General features: G+C 46.7%; 1 protein-coding gene across 3 annotated transcripts in view; it reads left to right on the forward strand.

The window, feature by feature from the left end:
• ABL1 (ABL proto-oncogene 1, non-receptor tyrosine kinase) overlaps positions 1-25,369 on the forward strand; it is a 95,636-nt gene that overhangs the window by 59,613 nt on the left and 10,654 nt on the right. For all 3 annotated transcript variants that reach the window (XM_008152514.3, XM_028127075.2, XM_028127074.2), the window contains exons 2-5: positions 8,575-8,748; positions 9,518-9,813; positions 17,085-17,357; positions 24,833-24,917. In XM_008152514.3, the coding sequence (XP_008150736.2) occupies positions 8,575-8,748; positions 9,518-9,813; positions 17,085-17,357; positions 24,833-24,917 (828 nt within the window). The remainder of the gene's footprint in view (positions 1-8,574; positions 8,749-9,517; positions 9,814-17,084; positions 17,358-24,832; positions 24,918-25,369) is intronic.

Raw genomic sequence — 25,369 nt, forward strand, 5'->3', positions numbered from 1 at the left:
GCACACACACACACACACAGCCCGATCAGGGACTGGGTCCATACTGTTGTTGTCCTGTTGTGCATTTGAGTCCCCGAGGCTCAGAAATGAGCATCTTCCAGATGTGGTGGGCTGAGGTTTGAACAAGGCTTGCCCAGGCTAATGGTACTGCAAGGAACACGGATTCCTTAGGGCGGTAATAGAAACCGACACCAAATACCCAAGTGAGGTGAAGGGTGAGTAAGCCTGAGTGAGAGGCGGTCGGGGGCGGAAGGACAAATCGGATGTTTATAGAGGTGTGAGGTCGGGAGGATGAATTCCAGGGAGAGTACATGGCCCTTGTCAAGGTGCACACAGATGAGGCAGGAACAGGGTTTGCCTGGGGAAACGGCAAGGCATCTGGGGAGGCTGGAGTGGAAAGTAGGGGTCATTGGAGAAGATGGTCCCTGACCAGACCCCCAAGGGCCTCGTGTGCCTGCTTTAGGAGCTCGGACGTCAGCAGTGGTGGCACCAAGAGCAGCCGCAACCACGTTGTGAGGACCTGTCACACGCTAGGAGCAGTGCCTCCCACTTTGTCTGCAAACTGCCCACTACCGTGCAGGCACCTGTTCTTAGGTTGCCATAGGTGCACTGCTAGTGAATGGTGACTGGTGATTGACAGGCAGGGCCGTCACCCAGACATCTAGATGGGATTTTGACAGGAGAGTGAAGTGGTCAGATTTGCAGTTTAGAAGGACCCTTCTGATCTGGGCAGGGTCAGAGGGGGAACCAGACGCAGGTGTGGTGGGGTAAGGAGAGGGCAGGACTGACCGAAGAGATTAGGAGGAAAAGTGGCCAAGATGTGGGTGTGAACTTGATGGGATGAGAGGGAGGGAAGCGGGCACATAGGACAGGTGTTCGGTGTTTTGAAGATGGTGGTTCTCGTTTTACATTGATCTTTGTACTCCATTTCCCGTAACTGTAGACTTTGCAACAGATTCTTAAAAGTCCTTTTTTTTTTTTTTTTTTCATTTTGGTAGAGGGAGGGGATTATAGGGACTGTTTATCTTCAGAAAGGTTAATATGTAGACTGTGAATAGGTTAGGACAGAGAATTTCATTTTCTAAAATGGACTGGCTAGGAACATTACAATGTAAAAAGGTTCCAGGGGAAATATTTAAGCCTTAGGCTAATTTAAATGACTATTTTTTTTTAACTTTTTGCCTTTTAAAGGAGATTTCCTTAGAAAATGGATTAACTTTTTTCCTATAATGTGATAAAACGGCATTATGTAGAAAAGAAAATAGTGTAACTTGGACTTCTCACTAGTTTGTAGCAGCCTTCTTCTTGGCCCCTCCCCCCGGCAGATCACTGGGCTGTACGGAACCGAATCTGAGTGCTGGAGCTGTCAACCGGGAAGGCCCTTGGGTTCTGGCATAGAATTCAGGGTTCTTGTTCTTGGATGGGAAAATACTAAAACTTTATTTTACTAACCTCTAATTGAAAATTAGTATTTCATTTTTAAGAACTTACAAGACAAACTACAGTAATATTAGCAGTACTTGTGACTTTGTCACCAGTAGAAATCAGATATTTTCATGTCATGTAACAGTTTTGATTATTACTTACACTCATCACTACTTTGAACTGAAAGTAGTTACCACTGGATCTTGTTATTTAATGTGTTAATAAAGAAGCATTAATACGTTAATAAAGCATATGCCAAATGCATTAATAAAAAGCACTATCACACAGTTTAAAAAGTTTTGGGGACTATTTCAGTATAGCTGTTTCCCTTTGCAATTCTTCATACTTACTCTCTGCATCTGCAAACTTCATTCTGAGGAGGAGTCCCTGGCATCTCCCCAGGGTCCCCTGCACGCACAGGTAAAGACCCCTTAGTGGCCTTGGTGGTCAGGCTGGCCTTGGATCCCTGTGAGTCCTGCTTCCCTTCTGGGCACGGTCTTGTTCAGGGTCACCCCCTCCCCGGCCCCTCGCCGCTCCTGGCCCTCACTGTCTGTTCCTACACGTCCATCCACAGGGCAGCACTGTCCTCCTGTTGGACTTGTGCAAATTTATTACCGTGTTTCCCCCCCCTGGAGCAGGGCCATGCTGGGATTCCTTCATCGTTACCACTGTGCCATACCCCTGCCCCCGCTGCTGCCACGGTATTTGCGGGTGCTGGGACATTTCTGTTCAGATTGTGAGGTTAATGCCAAGGCTGTATTAGCTAATAAATTTGTTTTTAAAATAAGTTTAACTGCTCTGGCTGAGGGTGTAAATGACAAAATAAAGGGCCATGTAGATGTAGATAAAATTACTTTCATCAAGCTCAAATTGTGGGAAACAATACTTTTCCTCTAAACTCATATTATAAAAAGTTGTGTGAGACTGTTACAAACTGACTTGAGAATAGTCTGAGCATGATCTCATCAGTTGGAACAGAGTAGGAAATAAAACACGAAGCCTTCCCTCTTTTTTGAAGGATCTGTTTTATAGATTTTTAAATTACAGAGATTCCTTGAACTGGAGGATAATAGTGAAGAGCCCCCAAAGGAAACAGGAATAAAGCAACATGGGTGAATAACTGAATGTGAGTAAAAGTAAAGGGAATGCTTATCACACCTGACACACCTGCCCCCTCGCCCCTCCCCACCTCTGACGTGGTGCCGTGCCCTCTGTGGGCAGTAAAGACTGCTTAGGGCAGGGGTCCTCACACTTTTTAAACAGGGGGCCAGTTCACTGTCCCTCAGACCCTTGGAGGGCCGGACTATAGTTTAAAAAAAACTATGAACAAATTCCTATGCACACTGCACATATCTTATTTTGAAGTAAAAAAACAAAACGGCAAAAACACCCGCATGTGGCCCGCGGGCCGCAGTTTGAGGACGCCTGGCTTAGGGCATTGCAGAGGGAACCGTGGCCTTGGGCTCAGCATCAACAGGAAGGCGGGAAGCTTCCAGGGAGGTTTTTCCTGGAGGTGAAGTCTCCCCTCCCCCCGAACTGTGAAGTAGCCTCGCCAGGCGCTGGAGTTCATGAGCCTTTTCCTTCTCTTCTGTTTGCCAGTGGCGGGTTCGGCGGCACAGCCTGGAAGTCTGGACCAGATATGCCATATCAGGGAATCTTTTGTAAACATTTCTGATCAGTGACTCACAACTTTAAGAAAGGATTCTTTTGTATCAAACTACCTAAATTGTACTTTAAAGACCCAACCCATTTTCTTAGAATACTAAGTTAATCATGCACAGGCCAGTGAATTTTGTGGCGTTTCTGAATGTTTGCTATTCTCTTAGTTGGAACCCCAGCTTTCTAGAGGTTTGTAGATGTCATAATTCTTGGTGCTTAAGATGGCTGATTAATTACTTTTCCTGAGTTTTGTTGATGATGGAAACCTTTTCATTAACACCATGGTGAAATAACAATAGACTTCTAAATGTGATGAGAGGCACTTTTGATGATACAAATATTAAATATATTTAAAGTAAATATGACACAGAAAGGATGCTGCAGAAAATGTTCACACACACACACACACACACACACACACACCCCAAAAACCAAGAATAATAGCAGATGCTAAACTTTTATTTCCTGAGATTTAACAATAGCCGAAAGATCCATTGGAAGGACGGAGGAGGGGTGCTGTTTGGGCATCTTTTTTTAATGAAGCCGACTGGCTTCTTTAGGGGTTTAACTTCCTGACAGTGAGACTGACAGAAAGTTCATGTATTAAGCAAGGAAGATTTAAGTACATTCTGCAACTTTGGCCTTGTAAGCTGTAATCATTTTTAAGGTTGACGAGCATAGTTCACTATGAAATGAAGCAAGGAACTTGGCATTTATACATTGTGAGTCAATTTTGACATCAGCCTGGATTGGGAATTGACTGGAAGGTTTTGGGGTTGGACTGTGGCTACGCTTCAGTGTCTCGATCCAGAGGCATGCATGAGCAATACTTCCCTTTGGGCTTTGGCCATTAATTTGTGGAATGGAGCAAGAACTGGAGAGGAAAATGGAGAGACTGCCTTGGATTTCCTCACATCCTGTTGAATCAAAAAAACGGTGGGAGGCCCTTTCCTTCCTGACAAAGGCCTCATCCCTTCACATGAAATTCCCAGCATCTGTCTCCGTGTAAGGGACAGCCCCTCTTTAACCCATACTTTAATCGACGGTCACCCCTGGGTATCTGCGTTCTGCCTATTCCAGGTGTTTTCCAGGCCACTGCCCCTGATTATGTAACTTTCTTTGATCAAATCCAGATGCTGCAGAATGCTTGATAGAAGAGGTCAAATGGCATTTGAAAAGAAAAGCATTACTGTATTCATGACTTTGGTTTAATTTCCTGTATGGGCCTGGCCTGCCAAGGTTGTGTGCTCATGGCCCTGGGGTTGGGACACGAGAGGGAAATGAGCAGATACTTTTTAAGGACAACTTGAGAAGATGCCCTCCTCCCTCAGTGTACCTTTTAATGTTAGATTATCAATTATATAAGCATCAGCTGGCTCCCATTTATAATTTTTTTCTTATTTTTGTAATTGTTTTTCGATGATAAAAACAATCCACATCCAAAATACAGGAAAAATTAAAGAAAATTCTAAATGTTTGTAATTTCACGTACCCTGAATTAACCACTTTTTAACTACTTTTAATGGTACTGTTAACATACAATCCTGAGTTAACTACTGTTCACATTTTAGTGTAGTTCCTTCTGGACTTTTCTCAATTTTCTCCAAAAATATTTTGAACGGCTTTATGAGTATACTAGAGGCCCAGTGCACGAATTTGTGTACGGGTGGGATCTGTCCAGCCCACCCCCATGGGGGCATATTGGGGGCTGGGCCGGCAGGGCAGAGGGGCTGCGGGAGGACTCCAGGGCCTGTCTGGCCCATCTCACGCCAGACCCCAGCAGCAAGCTAACTTACTGGTCAGAGCATCTGCCTCCTGGTAATCAGTGCACGTCATAGCGACTGGTCGACCTGTTGACTGTCTGCTCCCTGGTGGTCAGTGTATGTCATAGTGAGTGGTTTAGCAGCCTTAGCATATCATTAGCATATTATGCTTTGATTGGTTGAATGGCCGACCAGACACTTAGCATACAGGCAGTCCTCGGGTTACATCGTACATCGTTTCATTGTTATGTGGTTACATCGCCATCTCCCATTTATTTATTAAAAAAAAAAGTTCCGTCATTTCAGTGTATGTACACGTGCTTTATGTTTTTTATTATTTATTTATGACAAGTAAAGGTCAGGAATTGTTATCTTTCTTTTAAAATTTTTTAGTTTCACTTCATTACTGCTGTGTCTGTGCTCCATGTGAGTGACGTAGGTGCTTATGTAGGTGGGTTCCAACTTAGGGCGAAAACCGCGTTATGTCGCGCCTTAGGAACGGATCTCTAATGTAGGAACGGATCTCCGACGTAACCCGAGGACCTACTGTTTTAGGCTTCTATTATATAGGATTCTATTTTATGGGTGGGACCACAAACTAACTTACCTTGTGTTGATAAATATTTTGTACTTTTATGTTTTGCTATTTAAAAATCACTCTATATAGATCATTGTGTGGCTCTTGTAGTATAAATTCCTAGAGGTAGGACAAATGTTACAGAATTTTTAAAAGACTCGGTTCATGTTTCCAGTTGGCCTTCTTACACCAAGTACAAGCATAGTATGCGAGTGCCCGTTTCATTGAAGTCTCACACTATTAGCCTCAAGAAAATGTACCAGCCAATTTCATGGAGAATTTGCATCTCTTTGATTACTAGAGGGTTAACCTGCTTTCCATTTTAATGGTAATTTAAGTGTTGTGTGAATTGCTTATTCATGGTTTTTTTAATTTAAATTCTTTATTGTTTAAAGTATTACATAAGTCTCCTTTTCCCCCACTGACCTCTCCCCAGCCACTCCCACCCCCCAGCACATGCCCTCCCCCCACTGTCTGTGTCCATTGGTTGCTGATTCATGGTTTTGGTCTATTTTTCCATAGTGGTGGGATTTGTCTTGTTCTTTTGATATGCAAAAGTTCTTTTATGGTAAGAATCATCCTTTGTCTAATTTACTTAATATAATGATGGTAGACGTTCTTTTTGCTTCCACTTAACTGACTTGCTGAATTGACCCTTGCGCTCAACTACCCTTGCCCTGGCGCAGATACAGGACTGCCACGCCCGTGTCTGCTGTGAGCACTGCTCCTGCCCCCTGGAGTTGCAGCCACACCAAAGCCAGTTGTGTTTCTTTCTGAACTGTTTTGTTGTTGTTTTTTAGATATACTTGTTGTTTTAATTACTTGGTTAATATGAAACCAGTGAAATCCAAATGTGAAAAGGTAATTCTTTCTATGAAAATGAATGCTTTAGACAGACTCAGTAAAGGCAGGTCACTTTTTAAAAATTGCTACAGGACTAGAGGTGAGGTAAGGCACCTGCGGGTAATTGGAAGGGATGTACTGGATTACATAGCAAATGGCTCTGAGTTCTCCGTCCACCTGCAGGAAAGTGGGCTGGAGGTAGACAGTGATAACAGGTAGGACTTACAGAAGAACACAGCTCCCAGCTCTGAGTGCATATCCGCACCGAAAGGCTAGTCCTTGGCCCTATAGCCAAGACACACAAACGGATGCATATTCCAGTAGGGAGTGGAGGTCACATATTTGAATAAAAAATAGTAATTCCCTGCTCTAATGAGCTTTTTGTTGTTGTTAATTGATCAATCCCTCATCACGATGGCACTAAACACACTTTTAGAGCCAGTTTAAATACTCAGCAGGTCGTACCTATACCTAACACATCACTGAGCCTTTTCCACATTCACACCCTCTTCCTTTAAATTATCTGTGTCCCTGTGATTCATAAGATGAAATTACCAAGCATAGTAATGACATAATTTGGGATGCATTCTTTTAGAAAAATGATTCCTGAAGGTTTACTTCAGTCTGTATACAAAAGCTAGAATTGAAAGACCTTCGTTTGTGTTCTGTTGGGTTATTCCAGAGAGTTATTAAAGAATGTCCATTTTTGAAAGTTCTCCAGTCATGTTTCTGGAAGTTTAGCTTAGTCCCTTTAGATGTCCTGGGTGCCTTCAGTGGGTTTTTTGTTTTGTTTTTAAGTGAATGCTGAAGAATCAGGCCTATTCTTGTTTTTGTTGTTCTTAATCCTCACTTGGGAATATTCTTCCATTGATTTTTAGAAAGAGTGGAAGGGAGCGGGAGAGACAGAGAAAGAGAAACAACAATGTGAGAGAGACATCGATTGGTTGCCTCCCACCCATTCCCTAACGAGGGCCAGGGATTGAGCCTGCAGCAGAGATATGTGACCTTGATCGGAATTGAACCCAGGACCCTGAATTCAGTCTGCAGGCTGACGCTCTATCCACCGAGCCAAACCAGCTAGGGCAGGCCTATTCTCGAGATGGGTGTTATTGCCCAAGAAAAGATATTTGGATGTCCTCTAAATCCATAAAGAGGAAAAATTAAAACAGTTTTGTTTGGTTACCATTTGGGTATGGCTTAAGTATGTGGTAGATCTTTCTTTCAAATTAGAATCCCCCCCCCCTTTAAGTTTGATTTCTTATTGTAGTTTTCTTAAAAGAGTGTTCATATTTCATTTCGTAATAACCTTACAACTGTTAAGATCCACTTGGAGGAGATTTGCTGGTTTCAAAGAACCCTTGTGCACATTTGTCATCATCACAGAAATTCTAGAGCGGTTGAGTGTACTTCAAGAAAAAGAAAGGCAGGAAGAAACTTCAGGAGAAAATAATGAATTATTTGACCCTGTAGTGACTAATAGTAAAGTATTAAGAGGTGTTTATTGGTTTTCAACCTTTAGAATCTACCTATAGACAAAGCATGAAAGATTTTGTTATTACAGAAGAGAAGACACGCTAACTTTCACAGGGTAAACGGAAGAGGAAAGAAGGCCCTTTGCAGAGTGAGCAGAGTGAGGAAAGCTGGAAGGAAGGCGAGGATGTTAACACAGCTTGTGAAGTAGATCGTTGAGGGACACTGTCTCTAGCTGGTAGGAAAAGACATAAAGGTGCAAGTCTGTTACTGAAAATACAGAGGTAACCAGTAGTGGCTAGCGCAGGAGAGATGGGGGAGGGACGCAGGGTCTAGTGATACAGCTTACGTTTGGAGAGTTGGAAATGATGGCCAAAAAAAGAGCTGTTGCCTCCAGGTGTAAAGGAGAGTGGATGGAAAATATTTGTTTTTCATGATAAGCCCTTCTGTAATATTTGATTTTGAAATGATGTTTGTAAACTTAAGAACGTTTTAAAGCAAGAAACTTGCCCTCCATACTAGAACATAAGCAGTGGCAGACTTACGAGGATGGATTATTTCCAATTCATTTTGAATTAGTGCATTTAAATGGCTGGAACTACTTGGGAATACCACCTTGGAATGCAAATACTTAGTGTTTTTCACAAGACTTTGGAAAGGAAGAGCCCATTCTTTACACCACCTTTCTTTTAACATGTAAAGTGCACAGGCGTTAAGAAACAAAATAAATTAGGAATGTATAATTTTGGAAATAACATTCTTTTTGCTCATGAGAATAAAATTAATTTTTCCCTAGTTATTTTTTTAAATTTCTTCTATTCCCTGTTTCTCTTCCAGAAGCCCTCCAAAGGCCAGTAGCATCTGACTTCGAGCCCCAAGGTCTGAGCGAAGCAGCTCGTTGGAACTCCAAGGAAAACCTTCTCGCTGGTCCCAGTGAAAATGACCCCAACCTTTTTGTTGCACTGTATGACTTTGTGGCCAGTGGGGATAACACTCTAAGTATCACTAAAGGTAAAAGGGCTGTGGGCAGAGGTGGTAGTTGCAAGAGCCAGAAATTGGGTGAAACTGTGGCTTGATTGTTCAACCCTTTGCTGATTAAAAGAGCAGTTTAAAGTTTGGAATGCAGAGATATCCAAAAAAGAGTCACTTCTCTGGAGAGGAGTTCCAGTGTAGTAGTCCTTCACAGAAGAGCTTTCCTCCTTCTGTACTGAAAAAGATACCGGACCAGACACAGAAAAACACTTAAAAAAGGTTTTTATTGATTTCAGAGAGGAAGGGAGAGAGAAGGATAGAGAGAGAGAAACATCAGTGATGAGAGAGAATCATTGATCAGCTGCCTCCTGCACGTCCCCTACTGGGGATGGAGCCTGAAAACCTTTTATGTGCCCTGGCCTGGAATTGAACCAGTGACCTCTTGGTTCCTGGTCAGTGTTCAACTGCTGAGTCACAACAACCGGGCAAAACACTTTAAAAAAAAAAAGAAAGAAAGAAAAGGTATTTTTTTCCTAAAAAGCTTCTTGTATTAGGGCACTTGAGTAAACAAAACATAATAGATCTCTAAAAACTGAGGCTCTATGTTTATCTCGGTTTTCAGTACAAACAGGAAGCTTCATATAAAATGTACTCTTACACACTTAAAATGCATACATTTATGTGGACTTGTTGAAATGAAGTAGGTATTTAGGAATTTGGGGATTTTTAGTAATCATACAAGACTAAGTGAGAATGAGCGAATTAGCCTATGAAGCTGATGTGTCTGATTTGCTTCTTTTCTTCTAAGGTGAAAAGCTCCGGGTTTTAGGCTACAATCACAACGGGGAGTGGTGTGAAGCCCAAACCAAAAATGGCCAAGGGTGGGTCCCAAGCAACTACATCACACCCGTCAACAGCCTGGAGAAACATTCCTGGTACCATGGGCCGGTGTCCCGCAACGCTGCTGAGTACCTGCTGAGCAGTGGGATCAACGGCAGCTTCCTGGTGCGGGAGAGCGAGAGCAGCCCCGGGCAGAGGTCCATCTCGCTGAGATATGAAGGCAGGGTGTACCACTACAGGATCAACACAGCTTCTGATGGCAAGGTAGGGGCCCCAGCCAGGGGGGCTGACGGGCAGGGGAGGGTGTTATTCTCTGGCCAGGAGAACCCAGAGGTCCTGATGGCTGGGTTGATAGTTATTGCAACAAAACTCAACCAAGAAGGGGTTTGAAGAAGCTTTCCAGTAAACAGCAGGTATCACTTTATTAGCCTTATAAAAGACCCTCTATTGAGGACCAATCACATCCTACATAATAAAAGGGTAATATGTAAATTACCATCACTCCGCTACGCCCACGATTGGGCCAGCGGGAGGTGCAGGGGGCGGGACTCGGGGTGGCCGGGTGGCCGCTTGGGCCGGCGGGACACTGAGCTCAGCGTCTGCGCCATGGCTGTGCTGCGGCACAGAAGGGGCCTCTGGGGCAGCGAGCCCACGTCCTGTCCATCAAAAGCGGGGAGCAAAAGCCGGGGAGCTGGCTGTCTGTCCGCTCCTGCACCAGGCCTTTCGAAAGCCTCCGCCGCGCCAGAAGCTTTCGAAAGGCCTGGTGCACCAGTGGACAGCCAGCCAGTTCCCCCGCGATCGAAAGCGGGGAGCTGTGTGTCCGCTCCAGCACCAGCGGACCCCTGCCATCAAAAGCGGGGAGCAGGCTGCTAGCAGTGTCCGTGGAGCATGCTAGGCTTTGCGGGGCAGTGGATATGGCCTGGATGGCAGGTTAGGCCTAGGGGACCCTACACGTGCATGATTTAATCACGCACTGGGCCTCTAGTGTTGTTATAAGGGCTGGCGTGGTTCTGTCATTGTCCTGCTGGACTTTTGCTGTTAGCAGTTTCATAAGATAAGTGGAATATCTGTTGGGATTCGTACATACCTCTTACATTAAGACTCTTTTTTGTAACAAATCTCTCATGATGGTAATTTATCCTCAGTGAGGAAAGTTTAAATAAAGATGGATATTTTAAAAATCAAAAGCCACCTTAACCTTTTGCACTTGGATGTCGAGTGTGACTTGACACGGTTAGCATCGGTAGCAGCTCTTTTTATACTCTTTGAATGTATCAATAATTTGAAATATAAAAAAATCCAAATAAGTTTGTATGAAAAGAAACTCCAGTTTTTTATTCTACTGCCGCGCTTTGTAAAATCTGGGGTATTTAAAAAATTAAATCCCGAGTAGAATAAAGGAATCGAGAAAAAAGCAAGCGAGTGCAAAGGGTTAATAGCACCTCCCCAAAATAAGTCTGGTCCATAGCCTTCTTTCTATGGATAAAATCATGTGTGTGTCTACACACAGTTGTTATACAAAAATGGGATCACATTATACCCGTAGATTTCCAAACCCAGACTAGTTTTGTAAAGAGGTTGATATACTAGATGGTTTTGTCATCTTCATACAAAGGGTTCTTAGGAGTCCGCCAAGGGAAGAGAGGAATGAACACTTAGCGAATTCCTACTGTGTGCTGGGGCATTTCATCTCTTAGTCAATCTTCAGGACAGATATTGCTGTAATCTGCATTTTTGCATTATGAATGGATGGTCAGAGGGATGACATTTCTTGCCCAAGATTAATGGATGGAACTAGGCTGCAACCCCATTGTCCGCTCAGTCGTTGAGGGTGTAGATAGATGAATTGTGGGGGTGGGTCCAGGTGGTGTATGTATTCTTTAATTATATGTAATACATGCACATGGTTTAAAAAAAATGAATTACAATGAAAAGAAATTTTGTCTCCTAACTTCGTACCCTACCCACAGGCAAACACTGTAACCAGTTTCTTCCAGAGTTACCCGATGTATATATGTTCACATTTGAACAATAAACGATGCATATCGCACAGTGTTGTGCATCTTGCTTTTCTCACCTCACCTGAGAATATGTTCTGGCGATTGTTTAAGGCGGCACATTTAGAGCTGCCATCCTTACGAATGATGCCAGCTGATGGCCCCTCATTTCTTTAAGTCGTCCCTGCTGGTGGTCGGTTAGGTTGTTTTCAGTCTTACCTGGTGCAGTTTGGACAAACACTGCACGGACTACTTTGTGTACAGCGGAGCATATGCAAGTGGTTGCTAGAACTGGTGGAAGGGTATGTGCATATACATTGGTGTGGCTATCACCCACTTGCCTTCTGGGAGATTGTACAAATGTGCTTTCTTACCAGCAGGGTGTAAGAGAGCATGTTTTCCTCACCCTCCTCAGCAGCACACTAGCAGACTTGTAAAAACATCTCCGATTGGTAAAGCTGGTATCTTGTTACATTAATATGCAGGTGTCACATTTTGAATGATTCCTGTGCCTTTTACTAAGTTCATCTTTTCCTACATAGTTGACATACACCAAATTTACATACATGTTTAGGTCTGTTGATCTCTCTCTCTTCTTCCATTAGTCTTTCTGTCCATGTGCAATACCAGACTTTTAATTTGTAGTGCTTCATAATGTTTAATGTCTGGTAGGGCTAGTCCCCTCTTCTTAATCTTTTTAGCATTTTTACGATTATTCTCACACGTTCATTTGTACCATCCATACAAATGTATGTAGTGTATACATATGTATGTATATTTAATGTTCTTACCTGTTCTTTTCGCATGTGTTAAAGTCTTTTGGCCAAAGTCCTGCTGCCAGTTTCTGATGCTTTTCGTCACGGCAGACATCTTGGTGCCAGCACTGTGGTTTGTGTGGCAGACAGCATGGTCGCTGTTGATGTGTGACTAGAGATCAGTCTCATCAGCTTGTTTCTCGGGACTTAGCCCGGATGTGGAGCTAGGTCCTTCCATTCTGCAGATGTAGGCCCCTGGAGGCCTTGCCTTCAGACCACAGGGTGCCTTTTTAATGAGTCAGAACAGCGGAGTGCACCTAACGGAGGTGATTTCCTGCAGCTGACACGTTGCTTCCCATCCGTGCTGCTTATCCGAGGCAGGCCATGCTGCATGGTCATCAGTTGAGGTTTGTATTGAACGGGGTAGTGGTCTCTTCTCCCCGGATGTTTAATCAGCACCCTTGCAGGCAGATGCGGGCAGGCATGATCTAGATGATGATGAAGACACCCTCCGTCTAACAGCTGGTGTGCGCCAGGGGTTCCTTTCCCTCCAGGTGCAGCGCAGGAAACTCATTTGATCAGGCACTGCCCACCACTGAGCAGCTCATCAAAGGCCTCGGCCTCTCACCCTTCTCCCTCCCTGACAAAGACCTCCCTTTAGCTGTTTGCACCTGGAGGCGTCTTGGCCCACAGGGTCATCTGGCAGACCGTCTGCAGAGGCTCCTCTCGGGAGGCCGTGTTGGGTGGGGTCCTGCTCCTGGAATGTGTGGAACAGCATCAGAACAGAGAGGCATCGCGGTGACTCGAGACAGTGTGGCTAGGCACTGACAACGCTGCTCGTGCAGAGCTCTGCTGCAGTCCTTTCTGGATTTCCAAGAAGAAAATGGAAGGTTGGTAGGAGGGACAGGCTGGGGCTGAATAAGTTTAATTCTTGATCTTCAGAAAACAACGGGATTTCAAAGATTCTTCTGTAAGGCTCCAGAGGATTTCTTCTGTCTCCACCCTCTTGGCTCTGATTTGCCTCTCCGTGTTCTGAGCTCTCGGCAGCAGTCGCAGCCAGTCAGCCCAGGGCCACCAGCTCAGGACCCAGAGCCCAGGACTGGGGGGCGGGGGGGCGGTGCTTAGAGCTGGACTCTTGAAAGGGCCACACCAGACTGAGTCACTGCTGTTGCCTTAGTCTGGACAGCTTAAAAATCTTCAGATATCCTGGGACTTGGATGTCATTCTTCCATGCTTCCTCAAAATTTGTAATGCTCTGCCAACACTGTGGAATTAAAGACTGATGTTTATTCACCACCCCCTCCAAATCCTTCTTAGTTCTTCTGGTTGTGTCTTCACGTTACTTCTGTGAGGTGCCCCTGTCAGGTCCCACAATTTCTTATAGCCCTTGATGGATGGAGTCTTTTCGTTGAAGAGATGCCCACTGACACTTACTTTCTCAGTCTGCTGGAGTGGCAGGTTCAGGTTGACAGGAGTGGAATTTGGGCTTAGGCTTTAGCAGAGGTGGCAGGATGGGCCAATGTGTAATCTCTAGACTTTTAAGATTGATGCCCCCTGACAGAGGCTCGGCAGGTGCAGACATCCTGGTGAAAAGCCTGCTAACCTGGCTGACCTCCCCTTGTGGAGGAGCCTGGGAGCATTGTTGAGCACTGCTCAATTACTAAGTGCCGCCTCCTGCTGGTATGTGAGAGGCTCTCAGGGGCAGGGCGCTCCTGGCCGAGAGCCTGGACACAGTACACCTGCGGTGGGACTCCCGGGTCAGGCAGCTCAAGGGCACACAAGGCTAAGCGCTGATGAGCCTGTGAGACGCTGTCAGGAGGAAAGCCGTTCCTGTTGGGTTTCTTTGACAAGCCCTGTCTTTCGGCTTCCTGCTCGATCAGGAAGAGGCCCAGCCCTGGCTGAGCACCCGGAGTGTTTCTGTAACCGGCTGCATAGCTTAATGACATGCCATTCATAATGCTAATTTCACTTTCTTCTCTGCACATGCCATGAATTCCTGATGGAGATAACCCAGTTCACTAGCAAAAGCTGCTAAAAAACTAGAATTAATCAGGGAAGCCAGCAGACTTCTTGACTGTTAGAAGATGGCTGTGCAGTGCATTTAAGGAAGGGTAATTTTAATACTTAATAAGTGTCGGTATATAAATTTTATGTTGAAAGATGAACTGAGTCACAGGGTCTGTAAATTTAATTATTGAAAAGGGTGAAGTTGGTCCATTCATTGAGAGCTCCCATAACTCTGAAGTGTCTAACCGAGGAGCCTGTGAGGGAATCCAATGAGACCGAGAACAAATTCTACATAAACTAGGGCTTGGGGAGCCATTAGCATTCTGGCAATTGAAGGAGCGTGATCTCCGGGTTGGGGAGCACTCCTTCCAAGCTGAGGCGGAGAAATAGAAATGAGCCTGGCTCCCAGGTGACCTGCCTGGGCCGTGCCAGTGATTTCCAAGGTGGGGGATGCTCTGAGTCCAAGGAGTGCCTCCTCGGAATGGCTCTCTCTCTTCTCGCCATTGCTTGGTAGGGAAGGCACTGTACGCTTAGCTGAGCCAAGAGAGGACTTGGAGCATCGCAACCCGAAGTCAAGTATTAGCACGCCTGGCAGACTTTTCCAGAGAGAGGTGGGGCTTTAAGAGCTGACCCCACATCCCATTGGGTCTCTGTGAACTGCACTTGTGTTGGGACTAACACTGATGGATGCTGTGCATGCTGAGGGCAGGCTGACTGCGCTCTCCTGTCCCCTGCAACACGGCATCTGTTCAGGCGCCTGAGCATGTCGCACGGCATGTCCCTAGAGAAGGTCACTTGGAGGCGCTCTCGGGCATAAAATGGGGCCTTCTGGTGGGCCTCCTCCTTACCCTCCAAGGTCCTGCCGTATGGAGGCACCATCTCACAGAGGGACAAGCTCCCCAGGCCTGTGGAGTCTTTCTGGATAATTCCTGAATTGCTCAGAATTTTATCTTTGTAGGGTTGCTACCAAAAGATTGTAAATTATAAACCTGTAAGCTAAGGTTTGCCATTGGCTTGCCTGAGTTTTAACAGTTCCTTTATGTTATCTCCCTAAGCAGCAAAAAAAGAAAATCTCCTTGTTAATGAATCTTATTTAATATTCTGTTGAGGGTTATAGAAGGGATCAACTTGTACTAGTATATTTGTTATTTCTTTCCTTTAAGATATTTTAACTGCCTGGTGTTACAGCATACAGAAAGTAACGGAGCCTACCATAACCAACAGCCAAGTCCCTGGCCCTGCCATGTGTGTTCAGGCTTTTTCTTCCCTTTTCTTCGTTTAATAAGATGTTACAGCTACAGCTGACTGGTCCTGTTCCTCCTCCTCTCTCCTGCCCCAGGCATCATCACTGTTCCAAATCTTCATTCCTCCTTCCCACACCTTTGCAATTTGAGCAAGTCTTACAGACACGTAATCGTGATTTCGAGTATTCTTTCTGCCTTCTTCAGGATCGTGGGCTGGCCTCCGTGAGCCAGTGGATTCAGTTATATGCCTGGAGTCCACATGTTCTGTGGGGGTTTTAATGTGGAATTGATTTCCTCACCACATCACTGAAGCAGAGAAGAAAAAAGATAGCTGTCACCATCCACATGGTTGCCCTCTGTCTCCTTCCTCTGCCTCCCCCATCTCTGTTGTGTCTAGATGAGAACTCCTGGGGGAGCAGCTCCCTGCACAGCTGCTCACCGCTGCACGTATCAGAGAGAGACTCACAAGCACTGGTGTCTGAAAGCCTCCTCCTGACTTCCTGTGGTGGAAAAGCCTGTGCGGCCCTCCAAGGCCTGGCTCTTCCTGAGGAGCACTGACCAGCACCCCACGGGGCACCCACTGCTGGGCCTTGCAGGGCTGGGCCTCTGATGCTTCTTACTCGGCCCAAATCCAGGAAGTAGGAATGAGAAGGACATTTATGCTTCGTTTGGTAATTTTCATCTCTGATCACTGTTTAGTTCTGGATTATATAATTATAGGTAATAATGATAGGTTTTAATAAGCATACTAATCCTATATAATAAAAGGCTAATATACAAATTGTCCCCTCGACTGGGAGTTGGGGAGTTCAACCAGAGGGTGGGGCCAGCTAGCCAACCTCACGCGTCCCCTCCCCGAGCCGGCCTGCCCAGGCAGTCCCCATCGATCGGCCCCCATCAGGGCAGGCTGGCCAGACCCCACCTGTGCACGAATTCGTGCACAGGACCTCTAATTTTTAAATATTTCCTAATCAAGCAATACTTTTAAAAGTTCTACCCTTCACTACTATAATCAGCAACTATTATCAAGTACCTATATTATGTGCTCATTCTTGTTCTCAACATTGGGGATACAGGATAAAAAAGGATATTTCAGGGCTTTGCTCTCATGTAGCTGACATTCTAGTAGGTGGGACAGACAGTCAACAAGCGGATAAGACGGAATTATCAGTTAGTGGTGAGTGTGGTGCAGAGGAGTAAGACGGGATATGATAGTGCTGGGTGATGGCTTTAGATCGGGTGGTCAGGGAAGAGTTTTTGGACATTTACACTGGGCTCAGGATGGCGAGAGAGAACCAGGCATGTACTAGTAAGGGTTAGGTAGGTGGGGGATTTCACTCAGGAAGCAGAGGCAGTGGCCCAGGGGCATTTTGCTGCATCCTTCTGCTTTAGCAAGTAAATGATAGCGTGGGTAGCTCTTGGTCCTGAGTGGAGAGCCCTTTATCTGAGGGTTTGCTGTGCCTACATGAAGGCTCAGCAAAGCTGGTTTATTGGAGTTGGTTTGTCTTTACTCTGTGGGCTCTTTTCCGCAGCTCTACGTCTCCTCCGAGAGCCGCTTCAACACTTTGGCCGAGTTGGTTCATCATCACTCAACGGTGGCCGACGGGCTCATCACCACTCTCCACTACCCAGCCCCCAAACGCAACAAGCCCACTGTCTACGGTGTGTCCCCCAACTACGACAAGTGGGAAATGGAGCGCACGGACATCACCATGAAGCACAAGCTGGGAGGAGGCCAGTACGGGGAGGTGTACGAAGGCGTGTGGAAGAAGTACAGCCTGACGGTGGCCGTGAAGACCTTGAAGGTAGGCCGGGCCCCGCGGGCTGGGAGGCCGGGAGAGCCCTCTGCTGCCCGTGCTCAGTGAGAGGCGGTTCGTCGCCTGCGGGTGTGCAGAGGCCCCTTTCCAGGGGCTCCTGCTGCACACAGGGCCCAGGGGTCCATGGGTGCGAGGAGTTGGCTCCTCAGTCTCTTGTCATCTGTTTCTTTGTACGTTGAGTCATTCTCCTAATCTCAGTGTGTTTCCACATATGGGGAGGGCTGAGAAGTGCTGTGGTTTTTGGTGTAAAAAGATGAGTCATTTGGAGAAGTTTTTTTCATTCTATGGCAAGAGTCTTTTAAAGCCGTGGGTTTCCGTTCTGTTTGTGTGGCATTTGAATCACTTCCTATTGAGAGTTAAGGGAAGGAAGGAAGGAAATAAAAACCTACAGTTTTGAAAGGAGATTTAACCAAAATGCGTTTGACATTTCTGTGGGTTTTTGTTGGCAGCTTTGAAAAGCAAGTGCTATTTGTTTCTTAGCAGGTTCCAGTTCTCTTTATTGTGTGTCCAGACTTCTGGAATTAAGGAGACATTAAGGCTTCTCACTAACGCAGATCCCCTACCCCGCCCCCTTCTTTCTTCTTATCTGTGACTTTCATCCTCTCAGCTAACACACAGTGTTTGGCTGGCCTTTCCAGGCGGTTTGTTTTCCTTTTGAAGTTCTTTGAAAGCTTCAGGATGCCAAGGGAAGGAAGTTTTAATTTGCAGCCTTCTTCCCTATGTGATCCGCGCTTTCCCTATGGTGAGAGTGTCCCCTAGTGGTGACCTGCATGATTTTCACTTGTTTTAAGTGAACTCTGACTGTGTGGAGGGACATGTGCCCAGAAATTGAGAGAGTCAGCCCCTTTTTGTAGCTAAAGGAAAAGAACAGAAACATCCACTGCCGAGAAAACGGACCCAGCTATGTGCACGCTTCTCAAACGGCAGGCAGGCGCACGCAGCGAGACGAAGTGAGACCGTGCAGCCAAAGCGCTCGCCTTTTAGGGACTCCATCCCTCTCCTGATACCCTCCCTCAGAGGCACGGGAAGGCGGAAGTGACGATTCCTGGCTAATAAAAAGGGACGCTTTAGAGAAAAGATCACATTCTTTAGTCCTAGCAACCAAAAGAGCTTCCTGGCTCTATATTAAATGTGACCCCTATATTAAATGTGACCCCTGAGATCTGTCCTGGGGGCAAGACTGGCGTTTATGTGTGTGTGGGGGGGTGGTGTTGTGGTTTGGGGTCACCTTGTGGACTCCTAAGTATTTCCCAGATGGGATTTTTAAAATTTAATAAGCATTTATGAGTTCCTTACTTTTGTTTGCCAGACCCTGCACTTAAAACTGGGGTTGTGAAATAAGTTAGAGGTCTTCACTTCAGGCTAGTCTAGGTAGTTAGAATGGTCTGGTTAGTAGTAGGCATAGGCAGTCTAGTTAGTAGGAGAAATGAGCAAGTATATCCATAATTGTAGTGAGTGTGATGGCGCTATGTCATTTCACAGGAATGAATGGAGGGCTGCCCAGTGAGCTCTGCTCGGTGGGGAGGGAGCTTGAAGGGAATCGGGAGCCGGGGCCATAGTGGAGGAGCAAGCCCTGGCCAAGGGAACAAAGGTCAGGAGAGACAGGTGGAGGGCAGAGAGGGCACAAGCCAGGGGGCTTGAACCCGGCTGAGGCGCTGGGATACTATCCTGGAGGCAGTGGGGCCCCTTGAAGGGCTTGATGCACAGGAATATGATGGTAGGGTTTGTGTTTCACAGGGATGGCTACATTGTGAGCCGAGGAAGAACTAAACCGCCACCGCCCTGCCGCCGACAGACCAGGGAGCACAGAGAGGGGTGCGTGCTTGTGCTGCAGCATCTCCGCTTAGCGCTCAGTTGAGGACTCGGCCCCGGGACACTGGGCCTTGACCTGTTAAAAGCCTGGTGTCACCCACACATTTGCCAGGATTTGCAGAATGAAACGAGGAAGACTGAAAGTACAAAATACTAGATTTCAATCCAGGCAAGACTTGCGTGAAAACTTTAAAAAGAGGTGGAGCTCGTGCGACTTGAAGCTGATCTGTGGTGGTGGTTTCTGGGCAGCTGAAGAAGGGGGTTTCAGAGTAGGGACTCCTGCAACTCGGTGGTGCTGGTAGTTGCTTATGCCAGTGAATCAGAATGATCTGGAATGTACTTCTCTAATGATTCATTTTTAAACTTTATTATATGCTTTTAATGATTTTCCCCCAAGAGCCTTATTATCTTATGGTCCCAAGGTACAGGACCCAGTTGCATGGAGTTCTGTGAGCAGTCACCCCAAGTGGTAGCCATTTAGGGAAAGGAAAATGCATCATCATCTTGAGGGATGTTAACCCAAAACATGGTACTAAGCGACTACTAAATAAATGATCTCTCCCTCTCCCTCACACTGCATAGGACCTCTCTATGTTCCCACTTATCTGATAAGATTAGTGTCAATACTTTGAGCATTTGTCCCCACTGGAGAAGTTGAGGACTTTGAGTGGACTCTAAGTGACAGTAATGGCTGGCATTTACTGAGCTCTCGCCACGTGCCTGGAAGAGTTCCGAGTGCCTTGCATGTAGCATCTCCGTGAAACCTTACAACAGCTTTAAGGAAAGGGTGGTCTATGTCCACCATTTAAACACTGAAAAAACTGAAGCAGAGGGAGGTTACGTCACTGGCCTGGAGCTACACAGTGTGGAGTGGCAGAGCCAGGCTTTACACCCAGACATGCTGCTTCCAAGCCCAGTTACTCTTATATTGGTCACTCGGGCTCTTATCCCCACCTACCATAAAACACACACCCAAACCACGGTTATGCACCTTAACCATCACCTGTCCCCCTCCCCATTCACTTCCCTCATAGACTTAGCCATGATCTGCCTTTCTCTTCAAGATCCCCGGAAAACCTTGCAGCTCTAAGCCAGATGGTCCTCCAAACCAGATGGCCCTCCGCTCAGCGCCTCTTTGTGCCAGACCCCAGGAGGCCCCTAAGTCAGTCTCTTCCCTCATCCCTGTCCTGCCAGATTTGTATTGTTGGCCCCTCAAAGGGCAGAACCAGCAGGGGAGCAAGGCCCTACATTTAACCTTGACTCCTTATTGCACCACCAGGCAGCCTTGGCTCCTGTGCCTCCAGGGCATAAGGAAGACCAGAAGAAAACCGGAGGGAAAAAAGGAGGCACTAGGTTGACCCCTATGGGTGGGAAACTGCAAACACAGCCACGGCCTACTGATGGGCAACTGCTAGTTTGGATTTTGACAGTATTCAGTAGGGCATAGGCTTGACTTGACCCTTGCTAATGGCAGGATGTGCCTAAGAACCGATTGTCAGCTACAAAAAGCCCCAAGTTTCACATGAGTTGTGTTCCAACTTCGTTTCTAAGCCAGTTTTTCCTATGAAATAGTTGTGTAAGTTATAGACTTTGGAAAAGACTACTGTTAGTCTAGTTGGGGTGTTATGATTGAATCATAAGCTAACTAATTTACCATTAAAATAGTGGAACATAATGTTGTTATATGTTGACTTAAAATTATACCCAGTTCTTTACCTATTTTTCCAACAGGTAAGATATGCACAGCCTCCTCCTTGATTTTTGTGTCTTTCCAGAAACAGTCCGCGTGTGCATTACTTTTAACCACGTGGCGGCATGCCATAGACACTGCTCCGTGCCTTCCGTGTCCACTTCACGTACCTTGACGGTTGTTCCTTGTCAGTACACATGAGGTTGTCTCACTTCAGGATGACCAGCCTCAGTGGGCATTTGTGTTCTGTCCAATACTTGACTCTTACAAGCAGTGCCACGGGATGCTCCTTGTTCGCACGTATGGCTGAGTGGCCTGTTGGGTCAGCTCGAGTAGAACTACTGGATCAAGGGCCACGTGCATTTATGGTTGTGACCCTGCTCCCCAGGAGCCCACCCGTTTCACTCTGCCAGCAGTGTTGAGGAAGCGCCTGCTTACTGTCCCCTCCCCAGCTCAGGGTGCTGGGTTTTATATTGCCATCCCCCAGGAACTTGGTTTTATTGGAGAGCTCCGGACATGAGCGGGAGGAAGGGCTCCGGGGCGGCACTGACCTGGGCCAGTCCTCGCAGTGGCCCTCTGGCTTCACGAGGGGCGGTGCACCCGGGGGGCCGCGCGCTGGCGCCCACTGTTGCCGTGCCACACGGCCTTGCAGCGGCGTCGCTTCTGCCTGTGGGGGTACAGCCTAGATCCGGCGGCAGGATGTGGGGTCAGCTCTGGGGCTTCCTCGTGAGGTGGTTTCTTGTGGATGTTTCGCTTGGTTTGTGCCCACCTTCTCAGCTGAGTGAAGAAGCTGGCCCGGCCTTCCAGTGTTTTAACGTGTTGGCCCTGGTCCACCTGATGGGTGAAGGGTGTACTTCCCTGTGGCTGTAACGCTGCTCACCTAACGAACCTGAAATACGTGGAAACTGATCTCTCAGACAGGAGCCCTGGCCCAGGGCCGGGGTCCCCACTCAGGAGGCAGTGAGAGCCCTAAAAGCTGTGCAGAAGCAGGATGTGGAGTTATTTTTATGACGTAGAATACGTACTCTTGGAGGTGAGCCAGTGAGCACACAGATGAAGCTGGTTAGAACATACCTGAGAGATGGTGAGTCTGGGAGAATGTATGTGAGAAAGACAAAAACAGTGTTAAAGAGCCAGCCTGTCTTAGATGCAGTGTATTCAGCCTGCTGCTCAGGAGTGCAGACCAGCTGTCCTTAGAGCCATTAGAGTTCCGCTGGCGGAGTACTGACCGTGGCCTGGGCGCTGCACGGGGCACTGCACGAGGGGCACTGCTGTTCTTTCCTCTTGTGGATGAGAGCACGGCAGCTCGTGAGGGCCTCTGTGTTACCTGCTCTGTAAGTCACGTACCAGGGGTCCACAGTGGCAGAGCCTGGTCGGCAGAACTCGCCAGCCGTCTCTTACCCTCTCGGCCGTGCCAGCCAAAGTTCACGCGCACCTGGGCCGGGCCAGTCAGTCCTTGTGAAGAGGGGCCAGGCGACCCATCTCCCGCCCTAACGGATAAGCCTGAAATTCACACTTTTACTCTCAAAGTGTTGCCTTCACCCTAATTAATCTGAGCAAGTTTCATTTTACTGTGTAAATGGAAGGATTCTCTTCAGAAACATGGTGGGAAGTTTTTAAATAGAATTGAAGGAATGTAAAGGTAGCAGGAGAGCATCAGGGACAGCTCTAGTTTAACAGCGACGGGCAGGATGCCGTTAGCAGTTTCCATTATAAGCTGAACCAGGTCTGATTCCAGCAGAGGGAGACAAGTTCACACTGACCCTCCTCAAAGGAAAAAACACCCAGGATTTATTTGTACTGTCCACACAGGTGCACGCATGTGCTTGAATGAACGAAGAGAGAAAGGCAGACAGAAAGAGAGGAGGGCGCCTTTGAAAGTTGTGTTGTTCTTTGGTGCATGTCCAAGTCTCAGGATCTAGAACACGGTTCTTTTAGAGAAGAGCCAGTAGCTATAAGAGCAAGTGATGTTTCTGAAATTATTTCACTGTGCGTGGATTTTTACATGGCGCTTTAAAATAAAAAAAACTCCGCGTGTCTAGAAAACTTCATGGGAGAGTTATTTTTTTAACATATTGTTGGCCAAGCAAGATTCTTTTTTAAAAAAATTTTATTGTTTAAGGTATTATAAATAGTAGTACATATGTCTCTACCCCCCCCCCCCCCACTGACCTCCCCTACCCCCCCCCCTCCACCCCCAAGCAAGATTCTTAAAGCCCCTGGTCCTACATGAGCAGCATTGAGTCTCCGGTTCTGGCAGGCGTCCGCTCTTTGACATTAGCATGTCAGCTGGTAAATCAGAGCACTTCACGCCCCAGACGGCATGGTCGGCTGAGCATGTTCAGGAGTAGAGAGGACTCAGAAGAATTAAGCAGCTAATGGGGTGGCAGCAGGGATGAGTCCCTTTCACCCAGATAGCTTGACACAGAGACTACCAGCTATGTTTAATTGACATTTAGAGCAGCTCACCATTTTTAAAGAGCAATAAATTGTTCGGAATTTCAGTCTCACAGAGCCCTAACTAAGCGAAGTGATAACGGGCTGACACATAACTCATTGGTCATGCTTCCTTGTAAGCACAGTAGATCAAAGCAAGGAAGCGCTGAGAGAGGCTGGCCCGCCCTCTGCAAGTCTTCCCTAAGGAATGGAGCGGCCAGGTGAGGACGGCAGTCAGATCTTCGTCTCCCAAAGGGGCGGGAGGAATCTAGTTTTCAAGAAGTCACCCCCATCTCCCATGCACTCTTTCTCTTCAGTAAAACTCGAAGTCCATGTTGAAACTTGGAGGGTGGCGTCACGGGCCTTTATAGCCAGGTTCTCACAGCAAACGGACCATGTCATTTACCACCACCTGCTTCCTGTGTTGTGGACAGTGGGTTCTTTAAGTTAAAAAGAGCTTTACCCAACAGAAGCCCAACAAGGCTCTTGTGCAGTAGGGTCTACCGCAGGGCCAGGCGCCGCGGCGCTCCACACTGGCGCCCAGAGCAGTGATTTCACCCCTTTTCATCTCACACATAAACTAATTACTAAATTCAGCACACCGAAAAGCATAAGTTTCTGCCAGTCTGACCCAAAAAAAGGTATAACTTTGATTCATTCACACCAGATAGCTATTTTTGTATTGGTTGTTGTCAGTTTTTTTAATTTGACAATCTAAGGGAAAAGAGGTCTGTGCCCTTGACTAAAGAGTCAGGTATTGCAGGTTTTAAGAATTCTTGCAGCACACAGGTTGAAAATCGCCAGCCCAGACTCAGAATATGTGAGGAAATGCAGAAGTGTCTCTTACATTTGCTCTGGGCATTTGCTGATATCTGTCTCCCCTCGGCATTCGGGTTCTGCGAACTGGCTGCCCTGAGGATGGCTTTAGAATCTGAGTAACTGACCTGGCAGAGCGGTGGCGGCTTCATTCAGAGCCCATGGCACCACACTCTTTAACGTGTCACATGCTGTTTCTGCCCATTGTGAGACGTCGTTCTTCGTGGGTAATCCAGTCTCTTTTGTATCACCAGTCTCTTCTCTTCAGTCAAGGGCACATTTCAGATTCTTTTTTTTCTTTTTTTTTACATTATGCATTTTAGGACCCCTTGAAAACGTGCTGTTCCTTAGGGAACTAGTACCATGTTTGTGGCATTTGCCTGTACACATCTCCCTCCCCCCACAAACTCCACAAGGTGATGGAAACAAGTTTGGTCTGAGCACCAGAAGCAAGTCACCAGCACACACAGGCCAGCCCAGATGTGTTGCCCTGGGGGAAATCCCCAAGTTCAGCCCCAAGGGGGAACTTCGTGGTGCTGTTGAGGGGCTCAGCAGCAGCGGTGGAACCTGTCAGAGCAGTGCGGGGTGAAACTGGTTGGCCAGAGGATGGTTCATCGAAGCTCCAGCTCGTACTGACCATTCACGTCGCACTTTTCCACTCAGACACGTTCCTTGCGGAAATAATTTCACCACTTTTTTTCCCCTGCAGGAGGACACCATGGAGGTGGAAGAGTTCCTGAAAGAAGCCGCAGTAATGAAGGAGATCAAGCACCCTAACCTGGTACAGTTACTTGGTGAGTGTGTGCAATAACCCTCGGGGTGGCGCAGGTGCTGTTAGAGCAGAGGTGAACGGCTGGCGTGAGTTTGATTTGGACATCTGTTCCCTACCAGCATTCAGCCATTGGTAAAGGAGGCCTTTGTGGGATTGTGTGTGTTGGGGGGTTTGTGAAAGAGAGAATGTTACTACTTTAAATTGATACCTAAAAGCATTCAAATCTCAAATTGGCTTCTGAAACTTAAGAATTTTTTTTTGAATTATATTTTTATTGATTTCAGAGAGGAATGGAGAAGGAGAGAGAGAGAGAATCATCAATAATGAGAATCATTGCTCAGCTGCCTCCTGCATGCCCCCTATTGGGGATCTAGCCTGAAACCCCGGCATGTGCCCTGACCGGGAATCAAACTGTGGCCTCCTGGTTCATAGGTTGACCCTCAACCACTGAGCCACACTGGTCTGGCAAAACTT

The sequence above is a fragment of the Eptesicus fuscus genome, chromosome 15, assembly GCF_027574615.1.
Source record: "Eptesicus fuscus isolate TK198812 chromosome 15, DD_ASM_mEF_20220401, whole genome shotgun sequence".
Taxonomy (NCBI): domain Eukaryota; kingdom Metazoa; phylum Chordata; class Mammalia; order Chiroptera; family Vespertilionidae; genus Eptesicus; species Eptesicus fuscus.